The sequence below is a fragment of the Hyperolius riggenbachi genome, chromosome 3 (genome assembly GCF_040937935.1).
Source record: "Hyperolius riggenbachi isolate aHypRig1 chromosome 3, aHypRig1.pri, whole genome shotgun sequence".
In the NCBI taxonomy this organism is placed as follows: domain Eukaryota; kingdom Metazoa; phylum Chordata; class Amphibia; order Anura; family Hyperoliidae; genus Hyperolius; species Hyperolius riggenbachi.
This window is the reverse complement of record NC_090648.1, coordinates 159,062,319-159,074,346: the sequence shown is the minus strand read 5'-3', so window position 1 is coordinate 159,074,346 and position 12,028 is coordinate 159,062,319. Positions and strand designations below refer to the sequence as shown.

The 12,028-nt window shown below is 43.6% G+C and overlaps 1 protein-coding gene across 1 annotated transcript in view; it reads left to right on the top strand.

Annotated features, from left to right (window-relative positions):
- The window catches only part of SLCO3A1 (solute carrier organic anion transporter family member 3A1), a 383,290-nt gene that overhangs the window by 254,177 nt on the left and 117,085 nt on the right, over window positions 1-12,028 (top strand). Inside the window, exon 4 of the mRNA XM_068275155.1 lies at window positions 1,715-1,975. Within this exon, the coding sequence (XP_068131256.1) occupies window positions 1,715-1,975 (261 nt within the window). The remainder of the gene's footprint in view (window positions 1-1,714; window positions 1,976-12,028) is intronic.

Sequence of the window (12,028 nt, the reverse complement as noted above, 5' to 3'; positions counted from 1 at the left end):
GGCCTAAGTGTAAACAGGGCCTTGAACTACATGGGTGGTCACACTGGTCAGCACTTCTTTTACCCATGAGCTATTTAAAACTATTAGCATTCTGATGTATAAGTTTGAAGCAACCACTGATAGATCATCCCATACCCTAAACTGGTACTGCTCTCTGATTGGCCTTGTAGCAACAGACTAAGCAACAAATTACAAAAACATTCTTGCAGCTGAGTTATTACCAAATGACATGCACCTCCTTCCTAGCTACATGGTAGAGTCCAAGCGGTGTCCTGTGCTGTGCCTAAAATAAAGTTATCAAAATGTAAATACTGGCACATAAAAGGACTATCTTATCTTTCTGAAGTGAGGCATTATTTACTGTCTTTTCAAGCTCATTTAAAGGCTAGTTCAGACGGACGGCTTACGGCTTCTGCTCTTGTCTCGTCTGGCGGCGTCTCATTCGGGGGGTTTTCTGCTGTGATCATCAGTGGCTGTCGCGATTGGCAGTTTTCATCCCCGCATGGGGACATGAAGACGCGGCAGTCAATCAACCCCATAAGCTACATGATTCGTCCGGGGTCGCCTGAAACGACGGGGAAAACAGGATCGGAATGTCGCGTTTGCGCAATCGACGGTAACTGCGTGATGTTAATCGCTCCCGTTCACTTGAATGGCAACGTTTAACCGTCGAGTCCCAGACACTTGGCGATAAACGCCGCCAAGCGTCCATGCGAACCCGCCCTAAAGCCTTAGTTGCACAGGGTAAAATCTAATAGCTATCCATATGTTAAAAAGCTTGTGAGGGAATATAAAGCAGAAAACCGAGAGCCCAATATAGTGTAGTATATATTGGAAAATGGGCGAGATTGTATAGAATGTAAGTATTATACTTACAAACCAGGGTTACCACCAAGGCAACCACTGTAAGGGCAGGTGGGGAGTATAAGCCTGTCCCCACTCAGGATTAAGACGTCGCTCTCTGTGGACAGAGGAAAAAAAGAGGGTGTGACACCCTTCCACCAAGGGTGGAAATCTTGCTTTGTAGAGATGTACAGAGGCGCCAGGAGGATAACATTTGTTAAACTTGTTTAAAACGTTCGGGATGTGGTGGTGGACCAGCCGTCCCAAAACAGACACAATGCTGTTGATTTCAGTAGAAAATATTTATTCACATACTCCTAGAACAATTCGCAGCGAACATGACACTGCATTACAGCTTGTTCCCCTTTTCTCTCTGGATTCAGCTGGTGGGTAGGTTATTAAAGTTTCACTATGTGACATACAAAGTAGGAAGAATAATAGATGACAGAATGCATTGCATGGCTTCCTTGCATCACAGTAGAAATCAAGCATCTGTATGAGGAGGTGGGAAGTAATAGAGTTTTGTTTTTGTTTGTTTGTTTGTTCGTTTTCAGTTGTTTTTAAAATATATTTTATTAGTATAAGTTTTCAACATTTTCATACCAATAGCATGTAAGATCATGCACATACCATAATACCATGCGGGATTCAATCCCTTAGCAGGAACAATTTGACAAAATTACACTTAACCTCCCAAACCATTTCCCATCCCTCCCACCCTAACCCACCCTAAAAACATCAGCCTGTAGGCTAACACCTAGGTAGGCGGGGAGGTATTTGGGAAGTAATGGAGTTTCATGATAGTTAATTGTACTATGTTGCTACACTTATTACTTTTGAGCTATCCTGTATTGTTTGCATTGTGTACTAGGCAAGCTGGAAATCACTCCAGAAGACCCGCGGTGGATTGGAGCCTGGTGGGCGGGGTTTCTGCTTTGCGGTGCCTTACTCTTCTTCTCATCCCTCCTGATGTTTGGATTCCCACAGTCTCTCTCTACCCGTATGGATCACGCTGAGGAGAGCGAGCAAACCATGTTACCGGATCGAGAGTATGAACAACCCAAACCCAGTAATGGAGTCCTGAGGCATTCCTCTGAAGCGGGGGAGGGTTCCTGCTTTCAGCAGCTGAAAGGTACCTGTCATATATTACTGTATTACTGTATGTATTTCTTCCAATGAATGTTTCATGTTCTCCAGGTATGTAAATAGCGGAGCATGTTTAACAGTGCTCTTTGTAAAATACATCTGAAGGCTGCTTTAAAAGATTTAATCAAATTCTATTCCACTCCCCCCCCCCCCCCCCCTAAAAAGAAAAAAAAGAAAAGAAAAAAAAAGTTAACCCTTGTAATGCACATGTTTTTCCTGTCAGACTCAAAAGGCTTGAGAGCTGCAACCACTGGAAACCGGTTCACATTTGCACAAAAAAGGTCCATATTCCACAATAGAGAGCAGCGGATAAACAGACGTGGTGGATCTTATGTATATAGGATCCATTCATACATATCTATTGTGAATGGATCCGCTGTCTCTGTTGCAGTGCGCTCACTGCGGTACACAATAATTCTGGAGATTGGTCATAAGTTGGGATGTCAAACATAGCAGTGCTTTGTATGGAATGTCCAATGCAGGGGACACAATGGAGATACTCTGACTAGAGGCTTGTGCGGTGGACAGTGACAGCACATCTACTATCACTGTGCACAGCAGGGATCTGATCAAGTGTGAGCTGCTCCCCATTTCTTATATATTGCGTGGGCCAGTTTTAAGCCCAGATGCTTTCAGCAAATACTATATCATTTTAAATTAGTCAGTAGGTAATTAGGCAACCAGTATATAGCCAGGTGAACCTGGTCAGAAGACGCATCTCTCTGTCCAGTTTGTAGTCAAGTGTGAATTGAGCCTGAGACGTGCTCAGTAGCCACCCTGGAGAGTTAGGGTCTCCTTACTGAAGAAGTACTGACTCCACCCAGGATACAAGCTCTGGTCTCCTATGTCAAAGATGTGATCTTTAGCCAAACAGGATTTTTAATCCTATTTCCAGAAAGTAAATCACATATGATAAGTTGAACAATCAGCTTTCTATCAGCCTATGAGAAATAGATTTTGTTTGGGTAGGAGCGGTACGATGTGGCTATATAGCCGCATCGCACCGCAGGTGTCCTGAAACACTTGCACAGCAATGGAAGAGTTTCCACTGCGTGCATGTTGTGCGGAGCGGTGCGGAGTGATCCAGGAATCTGCAGCATGCTGCAGATTCTCGCACGGCCGCATCCGCCTGCAGCCGCGTCCCATCTCCTCCAATACACTTCCGCATCGGGAGATGCGGAAGTGATGCGGGCGGCGGCGGATGTGATGTGATGCGGCTAGGTATCCGCATTCGCATCACTAAGTAGTGGAAACGGGCCCTTGGGAGGGGAAGGCTCTGGGTCCTATTGGTGTGACCGATTGGTCGGAGACTGCTCTCTTCCGCTGTGGGTGGAGTTCGGAAGGCTTCGGGAGCACTCGGGCTTTCAAGGGCTTCCGAAACCTCCCACGGCAGAAGATGTGAATGGAGGAGCAGGGACGTTTCTTGGGTAGGGGCCGCCCTGGGCACAGACCAGCAAGTAGAAGAAGGGGTGCGCAGGTAGAAGGACATAACCACTAGGGAGCTGGTGAGGCACGGTGCAGCCAAATGGAAGAAGAAAAAATATTACGCAATCACCTTCCTTAACTTCTTCTGGGCTGCCTGCGTCCGACGTTAAGTCATCATCCCGTCACCACTGCGGGATGACACCTGATGTCCTGTACTGCACGGCACCCATTGAGGAGTCATCTTTCCAGGCTCTCTTCGCCTGTGTGTTCTCCTGGCCCCTGCTTCCTCCTGGATGAGCGGCTGGTCACTAGTAAGTAGGCAGATCTACTTGTGACCTGTGGCTGTGTGACTGTCCCTAAAGATTAAGCGTTTTCGAGTCCCTGGGGGTGGGGGGGATGGGGGAACTATTTATACCCTTGCCCTGGGTGCAATTTAGTCTAGAATCTGCCCTGCTGAGGAGCTTGCAGGGGAAATGAGAGGATGAGGAGAGGAAGGCTGTATAGGACCAGGAGCATTCCCTCTCCTTATGTTAGTATCTGTTTTTTGGGTCTTTTTTTGCCTTCAGATTCACTTAAAGAGAAACCAAACCAAAGATAAAAAATGAATTTTGGCCAATTTTACTCATCCCAATTTCCTCTGTACCACAGTAGAAAAAAAGTAGATATTTGACCTATGGGTCAGTTTACATTTATGTATGAATTATACGTTCTCACATATAGATGTAAACGGACCCATAGGGAAACATGGAAAATTCCTTCTTATTAGTTGTCCATTGCATTTAAGCTGACAGCAGCTGATTCAGTGTAACTCAGCCCTTACTGTGTGAGAGAAAAAAATAATCAAACAGAAGTGTAGATTTGCATTGCTTCAGCACATAAATAAACCAATCATACTTCATGCAGGTTGCTGTTAAACCCGTGCAGGCTTGTTAAAAGTATGAATAAGGAAGTCAGGGTGAGTCCTGCGGAACTCAAAGTAATCAGCGGTGACCTGGGGTTCGTGGTAGAAAAACAGTGCTCCTAAATCAGGACAGTTCTGCTGAAATCAGGACATATTATTCAAAGATTAAAGCTATACCCTGGAGGAATCAAATGAGTTTGCGAAGCAGCAGCTTCAGAGCTGTCTCAATAAGTTCACTTAAGTCCACACAACCTGCTTCTCTAACTCACAGTGAAAAATAAGTAGCAGAAGAAGTAACTGTGTTATGTGAGGCCCATGTCCAGTATTCTGTCTCTGCCTCTCATTCTCACTGGTTTTGTGCCTTTCTCAGTGTCATGGCAATGTGTTCGCTGTGCGCTGAGAATGCATGTGGGTGTGCATTGTGCGAATCACCACTTGCATTGCCACTACATTGTAATGGCACCACATCTGGCCGGCAGCTGATAAGCTATAAGGCCTCTTGCACACTGCAAGTGATTCCGATTCAGATTCCGCTTTTTAATCAGTTTTTACATCCGATTCAGATTCCGATTTGCAGTGTGCAGGGAGCAAACTGCAAATCGGAATCTGAATCGGATGTCAAAACTGATTAAAAAGCGGAATCTGAATCGGAATCACTTGCAGTGTGCAAGAGGCCTTACTGTTAACCATTAGTTTGGTTGACTGGTTTCTGTTAACCATATTTTAAGCTAAAATTCCAGTGCATTTTTTTTATTTACTTTGTCTTTATTATCTTCTATTCATTTTATGTTGGGTTAGAAATTAGTATTTTTGCAGTATATGAAGTGGAGTATGCCAGGGAGTTGGGGTTAATAGCTATTTTGACAACAATATAGATTCAATAATTATATCTCATGAGAAGAAATTATGGTGAAAAGAAGAAATTATGGCGCTACTTCACATCACCAGGGATACTCCCTTCTGGATGTTTCTGCAGGATGGAGCCGCAACTGAACCAAAGCTCGTATGCGGTTAACCTCCCTGGCAGTAACCCCAAGCTAAGCTGGGGCTAGCTGTCAGGAACTCTATGCAGAGTATAGCACGCAGCTGGCGTTTTTACTCTTCTCCAGGGATCCAGACGTCAATAGCCATTCTCCTTCCTTTCCTCCAAGGCTCTGAATCACTCTGGTGAGATCGCTGTCAGTGATCTCACTACAGATCTACAGCGCCACCCGGAGGACAGAGGGAAAATTGCAGCGTTTGGGCCCAGGGAGGTGAGTACTTACTGGGGCTGCTGCAGGCATTCTGGTGGCATGATTTTTTTCCTGATTTTAGGGTCTAAAACATGCTGGAAAGAACCTAAAATCTGGAAATAATCATACCGCCAGGGAGGTCAAAATTGACTTTTATGTATCAAGTATTAAAACCACACACAAATAATAATTATTTCTTGCCAGACCGTACTGGGGTCGACGCTGGTGTGTGGATTGATGACAGACATAGTGTGTAAATAGGACCAGCAGAGGGGGATTACGGGTCAATTCAAATTATAAGTCCAAAGAATTGCACATCACATTCAACTGTTTCAGGAAAGCTGGATTAAGTGGCTGAAGTAATCCAAAGTAATACAGGGAAGTCCACACACCACACTATGAAAGAAACATGCATTTATTGTTCCATCACTATACACATCTGACTGTATTGCCAACAATTGTTTCGGGGCCAAGCAGGGTCCCCTTTGTCAAGGCACAGTACAGATGCAGACATAGAGTGAACTCAGGTTTAAAGTGTATCCAAGCTGAAGCTAGTGTCAAAAAGGAAATTCCTAAGAAGATGGTAGCGACTTCCCACAGTGTCCTCCAGTCCATCGTTGCCACTCGCAGACCCTCCAAAGACCTCTGACAATGGCTAGTCGGTAATCTATGCTTCTCTTGAAGCACAAGCTTGTATCTTCTAGAGGGTCCCAGTGAGCAGGGCGCGGCAGGAGGCAGGGAATCCCCAGAAGCCTCTATAGGATCCAGATGCTTCCCTCTTGTATTTCCTTTTTGACCTAAGCTTCAGCTTGGATTTTCTTTAAGATCCCCTCAGTTAAAATTGAGTCAGCCATTTTTACCTGCTCTTTTAGCTTTATACTCAAATCGCTTTATATTCAAATATAGACAGTGAATCATTTATGTTACTATTCTTCAATGGCCAGTCCATTGACATTTCACGGAGATGTCTTTTAAATTGTTCACGGATGTGAAATTCAGCTGCACCTTTAACAATTGGCCTAGAGTTAAGTTTAATGAGAGCTGCAAATCCTGCTGGATTTTAAATGTTTCTTCAGAACAGCGAAGAAGAAGAGCAAAACTATTACCTTTTCGCTTTAAGAAACGCTGCGCCCACAACCAGGGACGCCGTACAGAACTGACAGCTTCATTCTCCATTCAATTATCGGTTGCGCCTTGTGCAAACAGTTTTTTCAATTCTGCTTTGAATTTGGCTGCAATTCACTGCTGGCTGCTTGAAGACAAACATTTTGGCTACAGATTCTAGCATCCTTGATGTTTTATTTATACTCGCATTTCTCATTGTATTGAAGGCAGCTACCAATGCGTGATTGAGGGATTATTATCTGAGTGGTCCAGTTCTCTCGCTGCATCTCTGTGCTCTTTATTTTATGCGCAGACAAGAAGTGTATGTTTAGCTCCAGCAGGGGTACAGTTTGAAACCGCCAAGGGTTGTGTCAGAGTCCAGCAAGAGTAATAACTACACAAAGCAGTATTACACAGAAAAATGGAGGTTTGGAACAAATGCGCTTGCACTAAATGCATCATTTGTGCTGTTTTGTCAAAGCGACTGCTGTTTGGAAAGCCTGCTCGGCGTTTAAAGAAATATAACCTTTGAATAAGTAAACAAATTATACATAAATACAAGCATTGCATCTTTTATGGAGGGATTGAGACATGACATTTTCTGAATAAGAGGCTTTACAGCAAATGATTGCCTTTAATATTTTATGTTTAGTCTGAAAGCAGGGTATAATTTGTAATGCTTTTAGATGTACTTGTGAGGCAAGGCACCTAGTTAGATCATTTCTCTGCAGTTCTTTAATAACTTGGTCTTAGATATGTATTAAAAGTAACTACGTGTAAACACATTTTGTGTGCATATGAACACAAAAGTGTCATTTACAAAGAGAAATACTAGTCGTCCTTAGCAACCTGTCAGCATTCTGAAAAAAAATGTTAGTGTGAGCCCCAGCCAGTCTCCAATATCTGCTGAATGTCCTTCAGGGAGTGCAGATGGGTGATTCTATTTATGACCTGCTAGGCCAAGTGCAGGGTACAGCTATCATGGTTGCAAGTAAGTATATTTGAATCACCTACCATGTTTGTAAAATATAGCTGGCTGCAGACTATATTTCAAAGGTAATATTAAATTGCAAAATACGAGGGTCAGTCTGAAAGTAACAGCTGTTTGCTTTTATCTGCCACTCAAGCTATTCTTTCTGTGTAATTTAACTTACATCTGTCAGGTTAACCACTTGAGGACCACAGTCTTTTTGCCCCTTAAAGAGATACTTCAACCTAGAATTGAACTTTATCCCAATCAGTAGCTGATACCCCCTTTTACATGAGAAAAATAATGCTTTTTACAAACAGACCATCAGAGGGCGCTGTATGACTGATTTTGTGCTGAAACCCCTCCCACAAGAAGCTCTGGGTACCGCGGTACTCTGGGCAAACTGCCACAATGTAACAATGTTCACAGACAGGAATTAGCTGTTAACAGCTGTCTCTAACAGCCAAAACAGCTTGGAGCAGCTACATAACCTGCCCACAGTAAAAATGTCACCATGTAATAAATGTCAGAATGTAAATTAGGGAGAGGAAAGATTTTACAATGGGCAAACACTGAGTAAATCATTTATACATAATTATGGTAAAAAATGAAGCACTTTTTTACTACATTATTTTCACTGGAGTTCCTCTTTAAGGACCAGAGCCTTTATTTCCATTCAGACCACTACAGCTTTCACGGTTTATTGCTCAGTCATACAACCTACCACCTAAATGAATTTTACCTCCCTTTCTTGTCACTAATACAGCTTTCTTTTGGTGCTATTTGATTGCTGCTGCGAGTTTTAGTTTTTATTAAATTCATCAAAAAAGACATGAATTTTGTCAAAAAAAATGACTTTTTTAACTTTCTGTGCTGACATTTTTCAAATAAAGTAAAATTTCCTATACATTTGAGCAAGAAAGTTATTCTGCTACATGTCTTTGATAAAAAAAAAAAAAACATTAAGTGTATATTTATTGGATTGGGTAAAAGTTATAGCGTTTACAAACTATGGTGCCAAAAGTGAATTTTCCCATTTTGAAGTATCTCTGACTTTTCTGACCACCTGTCATGTTTCATGAGGTGCTAAAATTAAAGCCGTTTTTATTCAGGACGCATCCATGAGAATCCACAAAAGTCACACAGCTGACATGTTTCGAACACTAAGTTCTTAATCATAGCTGGTTTATACTGACCTACTAAGCACATATACTGTATATGCTAAGGAAAAAGGCCCTACCCACCATCCAACCCACATGTGGGCGGAGAGTACTAGTGGGAAGAGGTACATCAAACCTGGTCAACTCTTTTATATAGCTGCTGTGTGACATAAAACACACAATAACACAATATAAAAGAATCTTCCCTAAAAACAAATTAAGGAGAGTTGAGAACAGTATAAAAGCAGTTTAGGAGCAAAATGTAGTGTACAAAGAAGCAAAACCTTAAACAGTTGTGGGGACCTAGAGAGGACGCTTGTTGCACATAGTTGATTCACACTCTAAGAGCTAGGTCCCACCTAGCGTTCAGGCCGTGTGGCATTCTAGTTCCCAGATGGAAAATCCACACGGCCTTTCGTCGTATCAAAGTTTTATATAAATCCCCTACCCTAGATGAGGGGGTGAGTTTTTCCAGCCCTTAGAAACAAAAACCTTCCATATTACCCCCATGTGCACTGCGGACCCTCACCCCGCATGCAACACCAAACGGCAGTGCAGGTGGACTCCAGCTGCCACAGAATCAAAATGCCAAATACAAAGACACACAGCACTTTCACTACCCCTCAGCAGGAGCCAAACTTCTAAATGTTCCCTGTTTTTCTGTTACTTATCTTGTCCCGTCTTGTGTTTTCCTCAGCTTTCCCCAAAACTTCCTCTCCAGGGGGTTGACTAACTAATGGTAAAATGACACCACTAGAGGGTACACGTTGTGCAATTAGCTCAAACCGCACTTCATGAGTAACACTATCATTGTATAACTTGTATTACCATATCGATGCAAGCAGTTTTACCATTAGTGAATTGACCCCTAGGTGATGTAACAGGATAAGTGGCGGCAAAAGATTTAACCCCCCCTGGCAGTATGAAAAATTCCGCCAGGGGGCAGCGCAGCAGTTTTTTTTTTTTTTTTTTAAATCATGTAGCGAGCCCAGGGCTCGCTACATGATAGCCGCTGCTCAGCGGCATCCCCCCGCCCGCTTCGATCGCCTTCGGCGATCTCCGATCAGGAAATCCCGTTCAAAGAACGGGATTTCCTGGAGGGCTTCCCCCGTCGCCATGGCGACGGGGCGGGATGACGTCACCGACGTCAGCGACGTCGGGACGTCATTGGGAGTCCCGATCCACCCCTCGGCGCTGCCTGGCACTGATTGGCCAGGCAGCGCACGGGGTCTGGGGGGGGGGGCCCGCGCGCCGCAACAGATAGCGGCGATCGGGCACGGGCCGGCGGCGATCAGAGTGCTGGCGCAGCTAGCAAAGTGCTAGCTGCGTCCAGCAAAAAAAAAATATGAAAATTGGCCCAGCAGGGCCTGAGCGGCACCCTCCGGCGGCTTACCCCGTGTCCAGCACGGGGTTACCGGTAAGGAGGTTAAATTCAATCTGCATGGTTGAAAAGGGGTTAATAAGGCTTGACAATGTAGAAGGCTGGACTGCTATTTCTGTCTGTGAATCTGCCCATATATATATCTGGGTACAGTATTGCTTCACCTCATTTGGAATGAAAAAAATACATTTCATCCTGGATGTCCTTTGGCAGCTCCTTGGCTTCTCCATGGTGATGTAAAGGTGTAAATAGAAGAAACTGATTTAGTGTATTGGTATACTCTATACACAAACAGACAGTGGCGGCTCCAGCTTCAGATTTTTTTTGGGGGGGGGGCACAAAGGTGGCACGATGGCTGGCTGGTGGGGCCCATTTGGGTGATCAAAATTATTGTTTGTATGGCGAGCTTTAGATATTTTTTGCTTAACTCAGATGATAAAATTAAGGCTAACTAGTTCAGCAATGATAGGAACCAAGTGTAAAACATCACAAACAGAACTCAGAGGCTTTTGAGCATTACAGATTGTCTAAATGATGGTGCTATAGTTGAAGAAACATTACCTACCGATGTACTTGGCTGGTTTGCTGGCATGCTTTACTCCTTACTTGTTAGCAAGCTGCTTCTGTGTGGACAGATCACAGACAAATCATTCCAGCCTGTGTCTCACGACTTTACAAGCAAAGGGAGGATGAAGAGTCAGGAGGGAGAGAAACACTGTGTGTGTAATTACTTATCTTAGTAGCTAAACATTGCTGGAGACTAGAGCTTGTATTTTACAAACAGGAAGTTTTGAATCAGGATTATTATCCTGATTCAAACCTTCCTGTCTGTAAAATAAAAGCTCATCCCACCACCTGTGTGGGCTTATTCTCCAAACCCCTCCCCCCATCCACGGATCTTGCAGAGCGGCACAGCAGCGGAGCCTCATACTTACCCTGTTCATGGTGAGGTAGGGACTCTTCACTTCCTCCTCAATATAACATGCCGGCTACGCTGAAGAGGAAGTGAAGAAGACCTGTCCTGCTGTAAACAAGGTAAAGTATGAAGCTCAGTAGCTGCATGGGGGGACGATTCCAGTTGTACATGTGGAAAAGAAAGCCTTGCTTCAGCTGATAAATTGACTTTGTTTCAAAATGTACATTGTACATTGAAGCTCTGCCCGTTAGAGTATAGTATTATTTTTGCAGCGAACAGTGTTTTCTTTATCTAATCAGAAAGTAAAAAATACAGAATCCTGTTAGCCTGGCTTACATAATGAGAATGAACTTTTTCCCCGTGGCCGTGCAAAATGTCTTTCCTTGTCCTCCATCTAATATCTTGTTTAATATTCACAGGATCTTTCACATCATACAAAGAAGCTGGCATGCTCGCAAGGGCGGCCAGCAGGAAATCACCTAATGACACAAAGTGCCAGCAGGTTATCTGGCGGACTAATGAGGGACTGGTCAGCCATATCTTTTAATGTGTTTTATTTCCTCATGATTCTGTGGCCTCAATGGAGAAAAATCCTTTTTATATTAGACCCTGAAGCATCGAAAAAGGAATTTAATTCCATAAAGATGCACTAGCAGTTTGTAACGGTCAAACCAATGTCTTAGAGCAGTCAGAGCAGATGCTGTTCAGGATGTATTATTATCTTGTATAGCCTGAGCATGGAAAACACACATGCCTACAGACTACTTCATGCTCACAGTCCATGTTCACACTCATTGTCATTTATAAGTAAAGTTACTGGGTGCGATTATAGGGATTTGCATAGAATGAACTCTGAGAGTGAGGCTAGACTCATTTTCTTCATATATGAAGGGCAATGTGTGGGTCGTTCTGCCTTAATATCAGGCAATTTTGAATCAGCGTAATACCAT